The sequence below is a fragment of the Mustelus asterias genome, chromosome 25 (assembly GCF_964213995.1).
Source record: "Mustelus asterias chromosome 25, sMusAst1.hap1.1, whole genome shotgun sequence".
NCBI classification, from domain to species: Eukaryota; Metazoa; Chordata; class Chondrichthyes; order Carcharhiniformes; family Triakidae; genus Mustelus; species Mustelus asterias.
This window is the reverse complement of record NC_135825.1, coordinates 28,381,615-28,403,985: the sequence shown is the minus strand read 5'-3', so window position 1 is coordinate 28,403,985 and position 22,371 is coordinate 28,381,615. Positions and strand designations below refer to the sequence as shown.

General features: G+C 40.8%; 1 protein-coding gene across 3 annotated transcripts in view; it reads right to left on the bottom strand.

Moving 5' to 3' along the window:
* Positions 1–1,628: 1,628 nt before the first annotated feature.
* LOC144511874 (TBC1 domain family member 22B-like) overlaps positions 1,629–22,371 on the bottom strand; it is a 322,468-nt gene continuing 301,725 nt past the window's right edge. For all 3 annotated transcript variants that reach the window (XM_078242287.1, XM_078242286.1, XM_078242288.1), the window contains 2 exons: positions 21,687–21,782; positions 1,629–5,108 (listed from right to left, as the gene is read on the bottom strand). In XM_078242287.1, coding sequence (XP_078098413.1) covers positions 4,980–5,108; positions 21,687–21,782 — 225 coding nt within the window. In that variant the 3' untranslated portion in view covers positions 1,629–4,979. The remainder of the gene's footprint in view (positions 5,109–21,686; positions 21,783–22,371) is intronic.

The window sequence follows — 22,371 nt, the reverse complement described above, 5'->3', positions numbered from 1 at the left end:
TTGCAAAGTATTTATGTCCTTGTTCTTAAGTCACTGAGAGCTGACAATGCAGGTGTAGCAAGCAATTAGGAAAGGAATTCTATATTGGTCTTTATAGCAAGAGGATTTGAATACAGAAATAAATATGTCTTTAATAGTACAGAACCTTGGTTAGACTGCACCTGGAGTATTGTGTACTTTTAATCCTTTTACCCAATACCCTTATCCCTTATTTGCTGTAGAGGGAGTGTAGCAGTTTTTCGGACTAATTTTTGGTATGGTGGGATTGTCCCACGAGGAGAGATTGAGGAGACTGGGCCTGTATTCTCTGGAGGGACTCTCATTGAAACGTACTAAATTCTCAAAGCGTTTCACAGGGTACATATGGAAAAAGTCTTTGCTCTGGCTGGGGGTTTTAGAACCAGGGGACACCGTCTGAATAAACGGCAGGCCATTTAGGACTGAGATGAGGAGTAATTTTTTCACCCAGAGGGCTGTGGAAGTTCAAGTCGTTTAGCAGGTTCAAGTTAGAGATCAATAGATTTCTAGGTACTAATGACATCGAGGGATATGGGGATCACATAGGAAAGTGATGTTGAGATAGATGATCGGCTATGATCCAGTAGAATGGCACAGCAGGCTCAGTGGGCTGAATGGCCTACTCCCAGTCCTACTTGGGAAGCGAGGGCTCTTCTCTACCAAATGAACCATTGCTTTTTTTGATATGGCGAAAAATGCCTGGAGTTTGAGTACATTTTGAAGCACTGGAGGGAAGGATATGTTTCACCTTTCATAGGCCTGCACTGCATCTGAAGAAGCCTTTACTGCTGTTGACGGAAACAAACTGGAATGATTAAATATTGGGTTTTGAAAAGAGATAATCAGATTAACTGGCTACAATTCAATGTTAAAGTACTTCCTTTATTGAAAAATAATAAAAAGATTGACCTCCATTGTCACTGGGTTGAGTTACAACGAAAGTTATCACTTGTTAATCCTCAAGCAAACCATCTGAGTGGGGCCCCTTAGAAATATATATATAAGGGGCCAAGATAGTGGAAGAAAAAAGGTAAATCCTGAGCAGATTAAACAGTACAATGAAACAAAGTAAAGACCAATAAAATTAAATTTCAAGACTAATGGCAGGGAGAGCATTGTCAAAGAGGGAATCACATCTAGATCGGGCTTCTGGGTAGAGTAGTGAAGGCAACACTTCTGGCTTCATTCAAGATACACATTAATGGTGTGATGTGGGAAGCAAAGTTTTTATGGAGCAATGAGCTCGATGGGACGAATAGCCTTCTACATCTGCATTAGTTTTCATTACAAGATTTGGAAAGCAGACTTTGATTGACTCTCAACTATTGAGGGAAGGGAGGAAGTTAACATTTGGAACATGGAGCAGGTCACGGCTGCCTCAAATATCTTCAAAGCTCCTTTCCATCACGGAGATGACTTGGGGCTGACTTGGAGATAACTTCCTTGTGGAATGAAATTCAACAGAATGATTAGCTGTGCGAGAGTGAGAAGTAATAAGCTGTAAGTCAAAATCAGTCATCCTACGCTGCTAATGGATGAATATTGCTGAGGTGCAGATGCACAATGAGTCATGCAGATGAAATAATAATCAAAGACTACCAACTGATGTGGAGCAGGAATTTAATTTTTTTAAGTCTCATAATAGCACTGACTACAGAAGCATTAAAAAAAACATGGTTTGAAAAAACAATTTGGCATATTTCAGAGACAGCATCATCCAAAGGGCTAATATATTAATCTCTTCACTGCTGTACAAATGTGCTTGCGAGATCACATAGTTCCAGACTTTGATAAACTATTTTAATGGAATATCTTGTATTATGTTATCTGCGAAACAGGTCTATAAAAGCTACTGCACAATACTCAAAAAAAGTCATGTTTTGGACTTATTGCACACAGAAATGACCACAGATTGTGCCGTTTTGATCACACATATCAGGTTAAAACATCACACAGTGAAAAGGTGGAAAGTCACAGTTATAATTCATTTCCATCCTACAGGTTAAAAGGACCTGTTGAAGTACCATGCAACTCTCTGGTTTCTGATGGTGTGGCTGCAAGCATTCCAGAGTCATAGATATTGTGCTAATATTTACAACGTGAGATGCCACACAACCGTAGCCAAAAGCCACAGTGTCTGGACAATTCCGAACAGTTAGTCAAGGCACCCAAGTTCACTTGTCCTGCGTGTTGGTTCTGCTCACGTTTTCATTGTGTAAATAGCAAAACTTCAGCATATAAAACTACAGTAGCATTTGTTCCCTCTGCTTCCAGGGATAAAGATCCCAGCTGATGGATAAGAATCTCAGTTTATGATAAAAATTCTGATCAAAGCAGTCCCAGTATTTGTGCAGGAGTGAAAAAAAATCACCAGTATGTTCCTTTGCCACCTTAAAATAACAATGATGTTCAAAGCATCTTTGCACCATATAGCCATATAAGGTCATAACTCACCAATCTGTTCCCAATTTTAGTCAATGCATTATGAAACCAATGACGAAGGATAGTTTAAGATTGACATCTTTCAGTTTTGGCTCTCCTTTTGGTGGTAAGATCAACAGCAACTGGGTTTAGCCAGGGAAGCTACATTATATTCAAAGGGGAAAAAACCAATATACTTGCTGCCTTCTAAATTTAGTCAAGAAATTAATTGCGCTTTGATCCATGTGCTTGACTTTGATTAGAATGCAATCACTTGCAAGTGACGATTAAAACTAAAGCAGAACCAGGTGTTCGGACTGTAAATTCATCAGCGAACTTACACACCTGCCCAACTGCCCAGAAAATAATTTGTACATTCACCCTTCCTTTTAGAATGGAGAAACGTAGAGCACAGTTTTGCTTGAAATTCAATGTAAAAATTACCATTTACATTATCTTAAAATTCCCAGAGTGACACATACACAGACACACCAAAGACTACAGCAGAGTAGTTTTCAATAATTTGCCCTTTACATAAAAAAGGAACACACAATTAAAACAAATGTGGCATTCAGACAATAAGTTAAGAAGCAAAAGAAATTACTAACACAGTTTGAAACGTGTAATAAAATCTATTTCTGAACCTACATCATTTATCTGCCTCTTCTTTGCAGTTTCTCACCAAGAATGCATCTGGATGACAACTTCCAAAGAGTCATACCAGCCACTGACATAAGATCAGACACTGCAAGTTCAGTGTAGAAGTAAACAAAGGCTACTTTTTCCTGACATGACCAAAAATGATCAAAGGTTATATATTAAACACAAAGAACCTGACCCAGGAGTCTAACAGTAGAAAGACTCTTAGCCTTGGAATTACTAGATCAAGTTCCAAGTTTGATTCTTATGAATGCACATTTACGATAATTTTGACAGGCTACTAGTTGGAGATGGTTTATGTGACTGGTGCCAGGCTGAGTGTGGGAGTAATGATACAGCCTACTTTATCCCGCAGGAGATACAGCTCCCATCAACAGAGGGTTCCTGCACATAGGACAGGCAGTAGGTTCTTTAGCCTCGAGTCTGTTCCGTCACGCTTCTAGGTCATGGCTGCTCTGTACCTCAACTGCCTTATTCTGCTTTCTCTTTATCTCCCTTGATATCTTTACCCAAATGAACAGAAATGTGATATTCAGCCCCTCACTTTTCCTGCTATTGTTAGATTGCTTCTGAATAGTAGATTGGATCTATTTTTGCGCCTTTTCTCCGTATACCTCGAGAATGTTTGAAAACAACAGGCAATCTGGAAATGATATCTGACGCTGCTGGATGCAGGGCAAGCCACTTTTCCCAGCCAGGTTAATTGGACTAAATTCGCTGCACCACTTCTGTAATATTAGAGCCTCAAACCAAGAAGGTGAGAACCAAAGGGGAAAGGAACAAAAATCAGAGATTTCACTCTATCCGTATAATCGCTGGCCATCAATGGAAAAATCTGCTTCTCAGGTCTGATATATATTTAAAAATATATATATATATATATTTATATATTTTAATTACATGAACTATTCCTTAAACCCTGGAATTCGTACACAAGGTATCTTTCTGCAGGCAAAGGGGAAGTATTAAGAGCTAAAAAAAATGACATCAAGGCTTTCCAAAGCAATTTTAAACATAAATATTGCAATGTTCTCAACTCTACATAAAAAGAATTGGTCAAAAGGCACACAAATCAAAAGGAAATACCTGAGAAACATATTTTAATCTTGAATGGCTTCAGCACGGTTTGAAATCTACATTATTGGCATTAACAATTGGCCTTTCAACACAGCATTAGTTCTCATAACACAGATCTTTTTAAAAAAAAGTTATAAAGATAGCTAGGTTATTTTTTTTTCCAAATTTCCCAAATTCTACATTAAAAAAAGAATCATTTTATTGCTTATAAAAATGATAGTTAGTAGAAATGAAAAATATTTTAAAATAAAGGTACCTCACCGAAACAGCTAAAGTTTACACCAAGCAGCACACAGCAACTTCAAAAAAAGTGAGGAAAATTTTTTTTAAAAAAAGAGGCACAATTAAAAATATTGTGAATGAGTTTCATTAATCACAAGAAATTGGATGCCAGCTGTTTTTCGGAATGAGGAAAATTTAACCAGTCTCCTTTATGCACACTAAATCCAAACACTTAAGCAAGTTTCTAAGTATAAGCTCACAGTTGTTCAAATTAAGGACACATACATTGTAACTATGATACAGAATCACACGATATAATGCCTTTTAAATCCTTTTCTAAGAATTATGTATAACCTAGTATCAAAGATTTATCAAGGCTCAATGAAGAGCAAACTGAGGGAGCTCTCAGTCTACTTTCAATTAGTATATTACAATAATAGCTCAAGAAAAGCTTCAAGTAATTAGAAACTACTTCCAAAGTAGTTGAAAGATTTGCTGTCTCAGTCAATGGAGCTGATGTCCACTTGACCTGAAAGACTGCAAGGAGTTTGAATTCGGCTCTCAATGTTTCTGCTAACCACTTATCGCCTGTAGTGATTAGGTGCATCTGCAAACATGTACTTAAGCCTGTACGCTTCTGCGAGGAGGAGACCAACTTCTTCGTTACCCCAGTGAATTGTCGGGAGGTTCTGCAACAACATCAGGAGACCCTTTAAGAAAAAGAACAGAATTCAGTTTGGTATATACACAATCCCTCATGCCAAATGCAAAGATCTCCACTTGTCTAAGACTACTAATTCAGATATCAAGAACATATCCTATGAAAACAATATTAAGCTTACTTTAAAAAACATATTTATAATATATACCCTGTGACTTCATTGATAAAGTAATACACAGAAATTGTTCTAAGACTGGGCATAGCAGAAGATGAGACTTACTATTCTGATGACTCACAGCATCTCAAAAAATGTTTGATAATTTTGAATTGAGAAAGAATGGAACAGATGCATGGCATGAGTTGAATCCAATGCCACCAATCGCTAAAAGTAAGGATCACATATGCCAGCCAGAATAATAATGATTGCATGTTTTGCTTTTCTACTAAATTACCCCACAATCCTTAAAAGGTATCCAAAGCACCATCAGCACCACCAATCAATTGATCTTCTCATTTTGTATTTCAGAACTATGAGGCAAATCTGGGACTAGACATTTTGGTTAGATTTTAACTGGGAACATGTTTAAGGGGGACATCCACAGTGGGAGATGTGAGGCCAATTAAAGAAATGATTAAGAATTGCAGAAATATCAATTATGTTGAAATTTGGAATTTCAAATTGCTTAAACATAAGTTAAACATTTTTTTCACAAGTCCTGTCAAGGTCAAAGGAAAATCATTCAAGATGAACATTCAGAAAAATATAATGGTGACTGTGAAGTTTCTGAACTGACAATTCTCTGCTTTTCTTTTCACTGTTTGCTTGTGACTCAGTTTTACTCACTCAGCTTTTAATTAGGAATCACTGACTCGTCATGGTAAGCTATGACATGTAAGGGTAAGTACCATGCAAATGAGATTAACAGCAGTTCAATCACTATTCAGAAGCTAAATTGCTGATTACTAAGTTGCAGAATGTCATCACTAGAATTAGAATCTATTGAGGTATCAAATATAGACCAGTTTATGAGGAAATATTCTGTCTTTGAGTTCCACACTCAACCCTCCCTCTCCCCCCAAAAAAAATCTGTCCACCATCTATAAAGCAAAAGGCAGAAGTGCAATGGAATACTCTCCACTTGTCTGGATGAGTGCAGCTCCAACAACACTCAAGAAGTTTGACACCATCCAGGGCAAAGCATCCCACTTGATTGCTACCCCTTCTACAAACATTTAATCCCTCTATCACTGACCAACAGTGCAACCACGTGTACCATCTACAAGATACACTGTAGGAACCCACCACGGTTTCTTAGGCAGTACCTTCCATCTAGAAGGACAAGAGCAGTAGATACCTGGGGACACCACCACCTGAAGGTTCCCCTCCAAGCCACTCACCATCCTAACTTGGAAATATAGCGTTGTTCCTTCACTGTCACTAGGTAAAAGTATTGGAACTCCCTCCCTAACAGCGCTATTGGGTGTACCTACACCTCAAGGACTGCAGCGGTTCAAGAAGGCAGCTCACTACCACCTTCTGAAGGGCAACTCGCGATGGACACTAAATGCTGGCCTAGACAGCGACACCCACATCCTGTAAATGAATTTAAAAAGTATATTGTCAGTGTCTGAATATCTGCAATTTTTGTTATTTGTGAACCAGCATGGGAATGGATAACTTTGTTACATGTAATTACAGAGGAATTATTTTAACTAAGCAATGATATCGCTGAGATACCATGATGCAGGCTTTTGTTAATTTGTATGTGTTGAGAATTTAAAACAAAATTATACTCAACCACAAAAGTAATTCCTGTATGCCCTTTTGAGGAACTAATGGTACATTTTGTTAAAGTGGTGTGTGCTATTGAATGTAAACCCTGGAAAATGTACTATACAGGCTATAAAAATAACACATTTGAATAAAATATGACAGATAGAACTCAAAGAATTCATTGAGGTGCAACAGCATTTGTATGCAGTCAATCTAGAAAATGCACACACCACTGACCACGCATAAGCACACGCCATCCAGAATAAAATAAATTCCAATTTGGTTCACACATTTGTTTAACAATGAAAACAATGGGGCTAAATTGAATAGTCCCTAAAATCAGATGCAGGAGCTGCACCGTGTGATTACTCCCACCCAGTCAAAGCGATGGAGACAGTCAAATTTTCATGCTGACTGGTTTGCGAGTGTCGGGGCATGCAGGTTGTACGTGCTGCTGAGTGGTTGTACATCTCAGCAAAGATGCCAAGTCCATGTCAGGTTAGCACCGCTTAAAGCTAGCTTGTACCCTAAAAGGGACAGCACATTCTGGCATCAGCAAAGGCCAAAATTGCAATAAGATGAATGGAAGATCCGGAGAAATGGCCCGACAGTCCAGAGATGTGTGCCCCCTAGGTTCTCAGTTGCCACACTGGAGGCTCTGATGAAAGACCTGGACTGGACATGAGAGTTCTCTTCCGTGAGGGAACCAGGAAGCCTCCCTGACCAATGCTGAGAATGCAGTGAGAGCAGATATGGCTGCAGCGGCCATGAGGATTTGGATGTAATTAGCGGCAGCACAGTGGCTAGTACTGCTGCCTCACAGCGCCAGGGACTTGAGTTCAATTCTGGCCTCGCGTTACTGTGTGTGTGTGTGTGTGTGTGTGTGTGTGTGTGTGTGTGGAGTTTGCACATTCTCCCTGTGTCTGCATGGGTTTCCTCCGGGTGCTCTGGTTTCCTCCCACAGTCCAAGGAGGTGCATATTAGGCTGATTGGCAAATTTCCCCTTAATGTCAGGGTGACTAGCAGGGTACATATGGGGGATAGGGCCTGGATGGGATTGTTGTCAGTGCAGACTCAATTGGCTAAATGGCCTCCTTCTGCACTGTAGAGATTGTTTGATAATGCTGCAAAATCTTTAATGATCCCATAACTGGGTTAAGGTCATTGAATGTCATATTCTCATCTTTTTCTTACCATATTCTTAAGGTCATAATATTAAGCCTATTCTTAATATGCTCTTATGCCATGTCCTACCAACTGCTCCATTAGCCTCATACACTGCTCTAATCACCACACACTCTTCACTTGCCCACCAACAATCTATATTAACCATTACTGAAACCTTGCATTCATGTACTTTAACTCACCCCTGCTGGAAGCTGCACATTCATAACTGCCAGCTTGGCCATGCAGTCTGCTCTACAACTGAGGCAGGCACAGCACCCAAATACAATGCACCACGCTCACAGATACACCTCCTCTTTTGCAGAAGAGCAAAGCTTATTAAAGATGGCTCAGCAGCGAGGAAGGACAGGCATAGCTGCATCTGCACATCCACACGACAAAGATGCTGCAACAGCTAACACAGAGGCCTTGCCAGTATCATCGCTACAACCTGTGGATGATAGCATGTTCCTGCCAATTGTACATCTCAAATCCTATTTCCCCCTCATCCCACCATCTTCTGTGATTTACAAACTGCAAATGGTGTAACCATGTACCTCTTATTTCCCTATCCCCACCCTACTCCCCTCATCCCAACACTGCCCTTGTGCATTCATGAATTCAGATACCCAAGAACTGCCACTTGGTCGGTCAGCAGGCAGGAGGTTGAAGAGAGGGAGAGCAGACTGAGCAGGAAAAATCACTGTCACTCAATCAGCCAGGGACAGCCCGGAGGCAGGAGTTCCATGGGGCAGGTTACATATTTGATACGTGGTGGCTATAAAGCCACATGTATGCAGTTGATGGCACATTACACCATGGAGAATGCCCACTATCTTGATAAAGACACATGCATGCCGCTCCTGCTTCAGTCTGTTCAGAGAGAAAACAATGAAGTCCCTTCTCTAGCCTTCAGAGCCTCTCTTGGAACAATGGACAGTGAACTGCGCGATGTTTGCTATGTCACTTGTCCCGGCATAGAAGTATCACTTTGCAAAAAAAAAAATCAGGACCACGGTCACCATCACAGCCACTGGCATCACTGCCAGTGATCATCAGCCATCACTGCCCTGCTTGGGGGCTGAAGGTCTGATTCCAAGAGGTGGTACAATTCCTGGAAATTCACAGTTGGTGAATTGCAGCTGCCAAATGCATCACTTCTGGCTTTGGTGCAAGTTAGAGAAGCACTCCCTGAAGACCCTGTGTGAGTCAGGCCTCCTGTTGAGAACCCTTCTCTCCCTCCTCTCTGCATGAGCACTCTTTGCTGCATCTCTGCTCCATCTCCTTCAGTACAAGGGGTAGACCCCCACGACTGGAATCAAAAAGTGTGTTCAGAGCCCTTGCACAGCAACAACTCCCTGCAGTACAGTCTGGACTTTACCAACTTTGCTGAATACCTCCAAACAACCACTAATTTCACAAACTTAACAAGTGCCAGAAACAGTAATCAGCAACTAACTGGCAAGTTGGATGATATTTCCCTTAAACAGAGGTGGTAGGGAATCCCTGTGCTGTTGAATGCATGTTCAGCTGTGTAACGCAAGTTAACTAAAGCAGTAAAATAAAAAACACCAGATCAGCTGTCAAATCAGTGTCAGGCACTTACTGTGTCGTGATCTGTCCACTCTGCATACTCCGGTGTACATATGTAATGCCCACACTGATGCGCCCAACAAAATCCATGCAGCATGGTTAGCGCCGGATGTGGGCAGGTGTGGCACAGACACCATTTTTTCTGCTGAACTGGCACTGGTGGCATCTGTGGTTGATTATTTATCTTGGTAGAGAACATCCAATTAGAGGTGCGCTTGCAGGGAAACTGGATGTAATATATTTCCCTACAACCCAGTGGGTAATATTTGTGTTAGCACATTATAATGACATTTAACCTACTAAACTTTATATTTGGTCAAGTGTGGGGAGAGGGAAATTGCTAAAAATAAACACAAAAACTCTAAAACACTGAAAACCCCAATGGTATAATAAGGAACTGGATCTTCCATGGCCCCTAATCTGATAAATGTAAGTTTTAAAAAATTTATTAGTCACAAGTAGGCTGACATTAACACTGCAATTAAGTTACGAAGAAAATCCCCTAGTCGCCACACTCCGGTACCTGTTCAGATACACTGAGGAAGAATTTAGCATGGCCAATGCACCTAACCAGCATGTCTTTGGAAGGAAACCAGAGCACCCGGAGGAAACCCACGCAGACACGGGGAGAACGTGCAAACTCTGCACAGACAGTGACCCAAGCCGGGAATCGAACCCAGGTCCCTGGAGTTGTGAGGCAGCAGCGCTAAACCCTGTGCCACCGTAAGTCACAGCATTTTTAATAATGATCTGACAGCTTCATAGTGAAGTGAGAGTCGACTTTCTCCAAGCCAGGCTTTTAGCTGAAGATTATGATTCAGTCTGAAGAAAAGAAAAAGTTCACTGCTATATTTCAAACAATTAGTATTTACTTTCCTAACACCAGTATTTGCAATCGTATTCCAATGGATTGATAACAAATACAGCATGGTATTCTGAGATTAGATTTTTGTTCCCATATCTCTGAGAAGATAGTAGAAAGTGCAATAAACAAAGCTTTGACACACTCAAATTGGAATAGCGATTTTAGATGGACTTCCACAATGTCTTTTTTTTGTTGCTTTGCCTTTTTTAATAACTGCATTTAATTTAAAAAATGTGACATGGACTGTCATGTCAGATTCTAAAGCTCAGTTGGCGAGCTTGCGGCTCATGGATTTTTATAAATGAATTGAATATTTATTTTAGCTGACCTGTGCTCTGAAAACTCCTCATTAAACTGAAGGGTCCAGAATTGATTTGCGAGGTCATATTATTGCTGATTTATGCACATTATTTAACTAATCAATCTTTTATATAAAAATAGGACTTGGCCAATAAGTAAGGTGTTAAAATCAGACTATAATCTACTAAACACAAGTGCAACTGTTGTCAGAGAGTCTGAGAGCTAAAGGAGATTGCAGAACATTCCCAGATCACCAACAAATTCCTTATATGTGGTGCTCCTTTGCTTTGAGGCCATGCCTAACATGGGCCAACCTTTATCCATGTGTTTTGGATTTGTTGTACACTGCCACAGCAGTGCCACACACGCGCACATGCACGAGGGACTGATGGTCCAAGAAAGAAGAGTTCCAGACCAGAGATTTAGAGTCGTCACCTTCACACGGGTCTAAACCTGGTCCAAGGAAATAAGGAGAGAGTTGGAGTCTATTGAAAGTGGCATCAATTTAATATCAGCTGGTCACAGGATTACTGCCAGCTTCAGGTAGGACATCAGGAATTATACCCATAAGTACCAGTTACATATGGGCTATCAGTGAGCCATTCTATTACTTGTTGCTGAAAAAAATACATTCGATAGAATTTTCCAGCCACACTCACCCCAATACCGGAAAATCCCACCCAAGGCCAACGGATCTTTGCATGGTCCCACCCGCTGCAAATGTCGTGGCAGGCAGGACGGGAAAATTCCACCCATTTTTGGTTGAAGCTTTTTGTCTTGCACTCATCAGGACATTCATGAGAATACCATGCAAGGGAAATTAACAAATTTATCCTACATAAGAGAATGCTGACTGGCTGGCAAGTGGACGCTGATAGCTATTTGTTGGTTCATTTCTCAGGGCAATAATGCCTTGCACAGTTAAGTTGACTGGTTTAAATTTTAAACATTGTTTGGCTGTCAATTATCACCATCAACTGGTGCATTCTCCATGGCAACAACTCTCCTAATCAGAGTCTACTTGCCCACTGATCACCTCTCTCTTCTCATATGGTATAAATTGGTTGATTTCTCTTGTATTGTGTTCCTCCATATGTCCTGATGAGTGCAAGACAAAAAGCTTTGACAAAAAGTCTCTTTTTTTCAAGCAATATTCAAGTTCTGTATTGCCAAACAACTCTAATTCATTATGTTGGTTGCAGGGAATTTGACTGTTACCGTATTACCGCCAATTATTGGTGCAATATGTTAGTTACTGGTGAAATCAAAGATCCTTCAACCACTGTTTTATCCACCTCATAATCCCTTCCCTCCCTTGTTTCCTTCTCTTCCTCACCCTCAATTTCCGATCTTTCACTGTTCACTAGATATCACCCGAACAAATCTCCAGGGATACTTCCAAGTAGAATTGGGAAAACCAGAAGAACATGTGGAGCAGCTGGTTTCAGGCCAACAGGAGGGTTGTGGAGTTGGGGGTAGATTTGTGTTCCACAGTACTTTTAAAAAAATACTTTTATTGGAGACTGCTGGCCACAGAAAACCACTGAGGAATCTTGAGTGGAGCAGACACAGAGCAACACAAATTAGGAAGGGCGGGGGGGTCTGACAACTGTTTAGCTGACCCCTATATAAACTCTTATGTTAGGTGGCTACAGGTATGGCACGATCCACTATTGGGTCTGTCAATTTTCAGCACTTCTTGGGCCACAGGATGTTAATTTAAAAAGAAATTGATGGAAAAGTGAAGTCCAATTTCCATCCCAACAAACTTTGGAAAATATTTAAATAATTTTATTTAAATTATATACATTGCTTTCCAACAGCAATGCAAGATAACTGCAGAGGTAACAATAACCGATTACTAACCAAAGGAAAAATCTAGTTTGTAGTATTGATATGTAATACATCAGGGATTTTGTGCGATTTCGTGATGCGTTTGACAGCAAATTCAACTATACACAGCCACTACTGACCTGCAAAATGTTTCCTTCTAAATCATGTGACGATATGTTAAATCACTGTGATATAATGACAATACAGCCCGGTAAAAACTGAACGTAATCACAACGCAGATTAAAATTTTCTATTAAATGTCATCAATAATTGACAACAGAAGTTTCACAATTGCGGATGTCAACAGAATGAGGGAACACTCTTAGATTTCCAACAGTGGCATCCTCGAGCGCACCTAATCTATGTGAGAGTGGCCAGGTTTCTCAGCTGCACTATTCATGCACACATCTCCATATTCCCCACTCAGATAGGCTCCTTGAAAGGGTGCAGGGTTCTCATGGGAAAAGCAAGTTGCTGATAACACAGTGGTGATAGTGGCAGCCCAACTTCTAAGTCCCATATGGCCACTCCACTCAGCTCACTCCACTGGTTTTGTAAGAGGGAGGTCGTGCCTTACAAATTTGGAGGTTTTTTTTGAGGAAGTGACAAAAACAGTTGACGAAGGAAGGGCCGTGGATGTCGTCTATATGGATTTCAGTAAGGCATTTGACAAAGTCCCTCATGGCAGATTGATTAAGAAGGTTAAGGCTCATGGGATACAAGGAGAGGTGGCTAGATGGGTAGAGAACTGGCTTGGCCACAGGAGACAGAAGGTAGCAGTCGAAGGGTCTTTTTCCGGCTGGAGGTCTGTGACCTGTGGTGTTCCGCAGGGCTCTGTACTGGGACTTCTGCTATTTGTGGTATATATATATATTATATATATATATAAATGATTTGGAAGAAGGTGTAACTGGTGTTATCAGCAAGTTTGTGGATGACACGAAGATGGCTGGACTTGCAGATAGCGATGAACATTGTCGGACAATACAGCAGGATATAGATAGGCTGGAAAATTGGGCGGAGAAATGGCAGATGGAATTTAATTCAGATAAATGCGAAGTGATGCATTTTGGAAGAACTAATGTAAGGAGGAGTTATACAATAAATGGCAGAGCCATCAAACACAGAGGGACCTAGGTGTGCAAGTCCACAAATCCTTGAAGGTGGCAGCACAGTTGGAGAAGGTGGTGAAGAAGGCATATGGCATGCTTGCCTTTATAGGACGGGGTATAGAGTATAAAAGCTGGAGTCTGATGTTGCAGCTGTATAGAACGCTGGTTAGGCCACATCTGGAGTACTGCGTCCAGTTCTGGTTGCCGCACTACCAGAAGGACGTGGAGGCTTTAGAGAGAGTGCAGAGGAGGTTTACCAGGATGTTGCCTGATATGGAAGGGCTTAGTTATGAGGAGAGATTGGGTAAACTGGGGTTGTTCTCACTGGAAAGACGGAGGATGAGGGGTGACCTAATAGAGGTGTATAAAATTATGAAAGGCATAGATAGGGTGAACGGTGGGAAGCTTTTTCCCAGGTCGGTGGTGACATTCACAAGGGGTCATAGGTTCAAGGTGAGGGGGGGAGGTTTAACACGGATATCAGAAGGACGTATTTTACACAGACGGTGGTGGGGGCCTGGAATGCGCTGCCGGGCAAGGTGGTGGAGGCGGACACACTGGGAACATTTAAGACTTAGCTAGATAGCCACATGAACGGAGTGGGAATGGAGGGATACAAAAGAATGGTCTAGTTTGGACCAGGGAGCGGCGCGAGCTTGGAGGGCCGAAGGGCCTGTTCCTGTGCTGTATTGTTCTTTGTTCTACCAGAAGGACGTGGAGGCTTTAGAGAGAGTGCAGAGAAGGTTTACCAGGATGTTGTCTGGTATGGAGGGTCTTAGCTATGAGGAGAGATTGGGTAAACTGGGCTTGTTCTCCCTGGAAAGACGGAGAATGAGGGGAAACCTAATAGAGGTGTACAAAATTATGAAAGGTATAGATAGGGTGAACAGTGGGAAGCTTTTTCCCAGGTCGGAGGTGACGATCACGGGCTCAAGGTGAGAGGGGTGAGGTATAACTCCGATATCAGAGGGACGTTTTTTACACAGAGTGGTGAGGGCCTGGAATGCGCTGCCAAGTAGGGTGGTGGAGGAAGACACGCTGGCATAGTTTAAGACTTACCTGGATAGTCACATGAGCAGTCTGGGAATGGAGGGATACAAACGAATGGTCTAGTTGGACCAATGAGCGGCACAGGCTTGGAGGGCCGACGGGCCTGTTTCCTGTGCTGTACTATTCTTTGTTCTTTGTTCATAGTTCAAATTGTGGACCCATTATGAGGCATGCACTGGGTCCCTCAAATGGCCCATGATTCACTATAATCTTAAAAGCATAAGGCGGTTAGCTTTTCTCAAACAATTAGAGTAATGAAGATCTAGAAGTTTGAAAGTTGTACCAGTGCTACAAAGAGCAGAGACAATCTGTCAATAACTATCCATTCAGTCTGTGCTGCTCATTTCAGTACCTTAGCTCATATTGTCCAATATAGCCCAGTCCTGTGTTTGTCCTAATGTCTCCTTATGTGGCTCCTCTGGAGTACCTTGGGACATTTTATTACATTGGAGATGGTTGTTGTTATCAAGGGTGAGAGAAAATTGGTCTTCCAATCTTTCTTTCCCTCTCTTTTTCCTGACTTGACATGGAATTCACCTCTAATTCTTAAACCTGCTTTGTTAAATGCCCTGCTCCCAGATAGTTTCCCTTAAATAAAAGTAAAATACTGTGGATACTGGAAATCTGAAATAAAATCACCTGCTGCCTATTTCCAGCACTATGTTTTTATGCTCTGTTTCCCTTACTGTGCCTTTATCAGCTCGCAAATCTTTCAGCAACTTAGTGAGGCAAATATCTGAAAAGTGCAGGAAAATATCTGTCTCACGGTGAACACCATCAGATACCCGGCCACAACAGATTCTGACCCTATACTTATCAATACGGAGTACTGAAAAAAAGAACAGGAAAATGTTTCTAACACACATCAAATAACCTAATGACTGCTTTCTTTCTTTGAGGAGTGCCTGGTGAACTTTTAGACCCAGCTGACTTGGCTGTTTGGACCCAAGTGCATGTGAAAAATTGCACCTTTCACTGTATAGCACTCTTTCAAAGTATTGTAGGAAGGGTCAGCCTAGGTTCTGTACTCAAATTTACAGTGAAGATTTAACTCATAAACCTACTGCTTTTTAGCCAACCTGGCACTTGCTGCTAGAAACAGAGGTTTAAATACAAATTAAACAATTGATTTGTAAATGGAAATTGAGTGTGATTTTCAATTGAATGCAATGTCCCTTCCTGTTCAAATTAAAACAAAGTAATGCCCATGTAATTTGTAAGGTTCAACAGGAAATCCCACTAAAAAGGTAAAGAAAAAAAAAATCAGCATTCACAATCGGGCTCATTGTTTTTTGACCACAGAAAGTAAACCTTTTGCCTTCAACAATTGTATATCTCTCAGGCTTTCAAGTATTTATAGAATCATAGGCTCTTCCAGCAAAGGTGGCGGCCATTCGGCCCATTGTCCCTGTGCTCACTCTTTGTAAAAGCTATCCAATTAGTTCCATTCCTCTGCTCTTTCCCTACATCACTTCATTTTTATCTTTTCAAATATATTTCCAGCTCCTTTTTGAAAGTCATTATTGAATAGGCTTCCATCACCCTTTCAGAAAGTGCATTCAAGATCATAAGAACTCCCCACGTGCAAAACTCTCTCCTCATATCTCCTCGGGTTCTTTTGTCAATTATCATATATCTATACCTTCTAGTTACTTATCAGAGGAAATTCGAACATGACTGGGAAATGTTAAATCCCTTGCTATACCAAATTGGGCACAGTAAGAAGTCTCACAACACCAGGTTAAAGTCCAACAGGTTTATTTGGAATCACAAGCTTTTGGAGCGCTGCTCCTTCATTCCCATCCCCACTCACCTGATGAAGGAGCAGTGCTCATAAAGCTTGTGATTCCAAATAAAACTGCTGGACTTTAACCTGGTGTTGTGAGACTTCTTACTGTGCCCACTCAAGTCCAACCCCGGCATCTCCACATCATGGATACCAAATTGGGTTAGAGCTCCAAATGGGCAAGTGCAGTAGTTACTCTCCAATACCAGGGCTGAGAGTAGCCAGGTAAATACCTGCTTATTGGAACAAGGCTGGAAGTAATGGGAGAGAGCCTAATGTGCCAATCGTGACTAGAGGGGAGGGCTCCATCCATTCATCACTGTGAGATTAGTTTATTTTCCAAGGTGCTCAGTATGTTAGAGAATAGGAACTATTTCAAGCAAATACAACAACAATATGGCACAATAAATAAATCTATTTAACAAGGGGCATCTGTCCCAACTGTGGCCTAGTTGGTAGCACTCTTGCTTCTGAGTCACAAGGTTGGGGATTCAAGCCCCACTTTGGATCTTGACTACATAAATCTAAGCTGACACCCCAGTGCAGTACTGAGGGATTGCTGCACTATCAACAGCCCCGTGATTTGGAGGAAACATCAAATCAAGGCCCCAGCTGCTCTCTCACATGGACGTAAAAAAAATTCCATGACTGAATTGGGAAGTTTACCAGTCAAATTTATCTTCAATCATCACAAGACTATTGCTATTTGGTTATCGCATGGGAGTTCGATGCGCATAAAATGTCTGCTGTCTTTTCTATGTTACATCAGTGACAACACTTCAAAATTACTTAATTGACTGTAAAACATCATGGGATGTCCTCAGGCTGTGAAAGGAGCTATACAAGTGCAAACCTTTCTTTCTGAAGTCAAGATTGTGTATGCACATTGGGACATTTTATTCTTAGGCACACAGCAGTAGGGCCTGTATATTGGTACATTTTCAAAATATCACAACATGGTTTCTATTTATTTCATGGTAAAGCAAAATGACAAAGCATCATTTTGAAAAAGCCAACAATTTTCTCTGAAGAACAGCGGAGATCAGTGCTCATGTTGGCTTCAATCTAATGATTGAGTATGAAAGTAGAATCTGCATCTGTCTCTCTCTCTCTGGGCAATTAGAAATATTGCTCTGAACGTTGAATAAGGAAACAGGAAAGAGTAACTGCATCTGCTCCGAGCTCAGCATGTTGCTCATTGAAGAAGAACACACAGTCCCTGATGTACAAGCCGATTCTGTTAGGGAAGTTTATAACAAATTGCTTTGAAATGACAGTCAAACACTGCCTGCAGTTCAGGGTGAGCTGTCCTTAAATACTTCTATTTCATTGGGGATGCTTTGTCTGAGTTAGGATGTTGGATGACCAAATACAGTGTAAAATTGCAAGACCTTGTGGCTGCCACGCTGCTTTCATCCAGGTGCAACAACTAACCAACCAGTTTCCCCATTTGGATAAGTTAAAAATTGATGCTCTTGTTTCTCTCGCATGTAAAGATGCACATTTGGCGTCACTTTGCTGTTTTATGTCTACTCCTCCTGATTTTTATAGTTTTTGTGAATGCAAAACATACCTTCCATTTATGTTGTGCGCCAATGTCAATTGTTTGTTGTAGTTTAAAGTAAATGGGGTTTTGGGGTCAGAAAGAGAGAGGACATGTCCCCTTTTCTTCATGCTCTGCCTCTTTTGGCTCATGTCCAACCCTTGTTGTTTAAAGTAAATGGGGGTTAGGGCATTAGCCTGACACATAGAACTTGCTGCTGAGGCAAAAATTGCAACCCTTAGCAGCCCATATTTTATTGTGCAACTGTTTATTCCTAAATATAGATTCTGCATTACCACTGACATTCAAAATACTTGCGCCAAAATAGATAATGATATTGTAGAATAGTTACTTTCAGTTACTTTCAGTATTGGCTCACCAAAATGGAGATGTTTCATGTGACTCAAAATAAAACACATTATAAATTTTATCTCATGACCCCGCAGAGGTCAAAATGTAAAAGTAATCTCTAATATCTGGCAATTTGAGGAAATAATCAAGGTGTTTCAATCCAGTCCGATAGTCTGAATATAGAATGGGTCTGTTGCTATTTGTATTTAATTGAAAGAAATGATATCCACTGTTATAATTGTATCATTGCATTGACATCAGAGCAACATGTAGTGACAGCAAAGAATGTCCTGTTTTTATTGGGTCAAATAGATTTTTGCGTTTTGCAATCTGTAAATAGAGAGAACATAGAAGAATCAATTTTTGGTTCCCCACGTGTATCTGTTTTTCTAGTACAATACAGAAGAAAATTATTAAGAAGGGATTGGTTACAGAAAGTGTTTGCCCCGAGTACGCTTCTGCTATACTTACAATTGTGCTTCACACTTTGATCTTTACCGCTATTCATCTTGTACATTCTCCTCTGATCATTTTGCCTTGTGCCCCTTCTGTTACTTCTTGAACATCCTCCTTCTCAAGCACTCCTCAATCCAAGACCCAATTTCTCACCGAGATATCCTCACTCCTTCCTACTCTCAGCCTCGATATAAAAGTTTTTATTCTTGGTGATTCCATCCTCCAACTCAATTCACCTTGCTCACTATTCTCAATCTGTCTTTGCCCCTGGCTCAGCCCAAGTGTTACTGAAATCCTCATCCATCTTTTCGTTATCTCCAGTCTTCTTCTGTCCTTTATCTCCCCAATTTTCAGTTCAACCAAAACTCTGGTGAATGTATCTTAGATCACCAACAATGATCCCTGGTCCCTCAAAACCTCAAATTTACATTTCTTACCCCCTCCTTTTGCCAGTTCTGCAAACTCACCACCAGCTTTTCTCTCCTCCCTTTGGCTCATCATTGATAACGTGTCATTAAATTGTTCAGACCCTGTGCTCTCTGAAATTCCTTCTTTAAACCTCTCTGCCTCTTCACTTCCCAATTCTCTTTTAAAACTCCTCTGAAAACTAACCTCTGGTCAAGATGTTTGGGCAGCCATCACATGATTTCCTTTATAGAATCGGCATCCAGTTTTGATTACATCGCTGTTGGGGCATTTTTCAATGTTAAAGGCAAGTTGTTGCGACTGATTTAATGGAATTGATGGATATCAACCTGGGTACAAATCAGTCTGTCCTAAACAATGAGAGGTCTAAGTCTGCAGATTAAAAATCTAGCCTCACTTTCCTTTTGAGTCTCTAGAAAATATTGGTTTGCAATCACAACATAATATTTGTCTCTCAGTCTTCAACCAAACGGCATTTTCACTAGATTAAAATTATGATTAAAGTTAAACAATGGATAAAATGCTTACTGTTGACATCCATTAATCAATTGAGCTTTGCTGTGAAAGTTTGAGTCTTAAATTATTGACATCTTCGCTATAATTTATCCAGAACTGACTGCAAATCTGTAAGCCTTATTTGCAATGAAATCTTACTTAAAAATATGTTTCTAGTTGTACAAATCAATCTATACGTGTAGTCAGATTAACTTCCACATTTTTGTTTGCAGTAACTCATGTCTGTCAGACGTATGTGAGGTAATAAAAGGCTCTTGTGCTGATTAAAGTTGAATCATTTAATCGACATAGTGAAGCCATTTATTAACTTCAACACTTGACAAATTGAGGCTATGCTAAAGGTTTGCATTTTAAGAAAACTGATTCAAGTTTCGAAACAACGGAAGAGTTGAACAAGTTCAACAAAAAAGTCGGTGACAGTAATCATGACGTCCTCATCGGATGCTGGATGTGTATGTATGAATTTCAAGACTAATGATGCCATGATGCAGGGTATTATAAAAGTGTCCTTGCATCAGAAATTGAAGATATTTATTGATTGGCAAATATACATTACTATTTAAAAGGTTAGTGTACTGTGACAAACTCAAAACTAAATTGTAAATCTTCATGGAAAACCATCTAGGCTGTAGCAAACGTTGCGGTTAGGTAGGCCAACTGGAGCACAACACTGAAGTAAACTGCTACCCTCAATTCCCTGGAATACCACAGGTAGAATCTAATATCGTTCATCGAAGACATTAACTGAGCTGGTGTTTTGTTTAGAATCGAAATTTTAGACTTTACAAGTGAGCTAGGCACCTTAAGATACCCGATCTGTTGCCACCACATTGGTGTTCCCACTCATAGAATCATAGAAATCATAGAAACCCTACAGTGCAGAAGGAGGCCATTCGGCCCATCGAGTCTGCACCGACCACAATCCCACCCAGGCCCTACCCCCACATATTTACCCACTAATCCCTCGAACCTACGCATCTCAGGACTCTAAGGGGCAATTTTTAACCTGGCCAATCAACCTAACTCGCACATCTTTGGACTGTGGGAGGAAACCGGAGCACCCGGAGGAAACCCACGCAGACACGAGGAGAATGTGCAAACTCCACACAGACAGTGACCCGAGCCGGGAATCGTGAAACATGGCTTCTTCTGCTTGCTTCAATGCATTTGTTAATACATTTTTAACATGGGGAGAAATTCATCAATTACAAGAGAACTGGAATTGATTCCCCTGAATATAGTGAACCATTCACAAGTAATCTCAACTAAACTGCTGTTTGTGAGCAAAGGAAGGAAATAAGGGAAGAAAACAAGGAAGAAAGGAAGAATCTGCATTTATAGAGCAACCTTCACAGTGGAGGACATTTCAAACTTTAGAGCCAAAAGTTCAGCTATTGTTGTAACATGGTGAAACATGGTAGCCAATATGTGCACTGTGAGGTCCACAAACAGCAATGAGATAAATGATCACAATCTGTTCTAGTGACATTGGTTGAAGGGTGAATATAGCCCAGGTCACTGGGAGGACATTCACAGTCCTCTTTGAATAGTCCACTGCGGAGATCAGACTAGGCCTCCCTCATCAGCATTGCAGCACTTCCTCAGTACTGCATCTGTCCAGATTCTGCTGACGTCTCTGGAGGGGACTTGAACTCTCAATTTTTCAATTCAAAGGCGAGACTGTTCCACTCAGCCAAGGTTGGCACCTAAATCACTTCTGGATCATCTGCTTTGATCAGTTATTATTGGTTTTAAGTGGAATTTTGATTGCAGTATCTTCAGTTTTAAGCAGAATGTCAAAAGTCAGAATAAAAAGGCAATTTAATATCCGTCACATATGCAGACATGATCTACTTACTTGAAAGTCATCTTCTTCCAAAATTTCCTTTCTCCATTTGATGAGGAAAGCAGCACAGACGTATAAGTGGAAATGAGAAAATCCCTCTGGCTCTGACTGTTAAAAAAAATATATCAATAGGCGTTACTTCAGAGACGAGATTGCCCAGTGGTATAAATCATTAAGCTCCAATCTACTGCAGGAGGCTCCTGAACACAAGGGTAAAACACCACCCCAATTTATCAGACAGACATACCACAGTATTATTCAATATGGTAGATTGATGATCCAAATCTTGCAAGGAACTTCATAATTATTTCTAATTTTCAGAACATTTTGAATGAGAACTATAGGTCTTTCTGTTACACATTGAGACTGGTTAACGTCCTGAAGGATAACATTGAGATTTGTAACATCTCTTCCATATATCTTTTTCTTAATGCAGCTTTTGGTTAAAAATAATGATGCTGAACTCTCCCAAATGCTCAGCAAGTTTATTCATTGAGTAGCTGATAAGTCCAGGGTTTGGATGGGATGGCTGTTAGATCCCATCGAGGAGGGCCAGGGGGTGGGTTTGAGAGGCTGGGGAGAGAGAGATGTCTCCAATGTGCATAGGGTATCCCTCAAAGAAGGACCCTCTTCCCCTCTCCTGTCTTTCTTGCAATTCCACTGGATTTCAGACAATTTAGACAATTGCCAATTATGA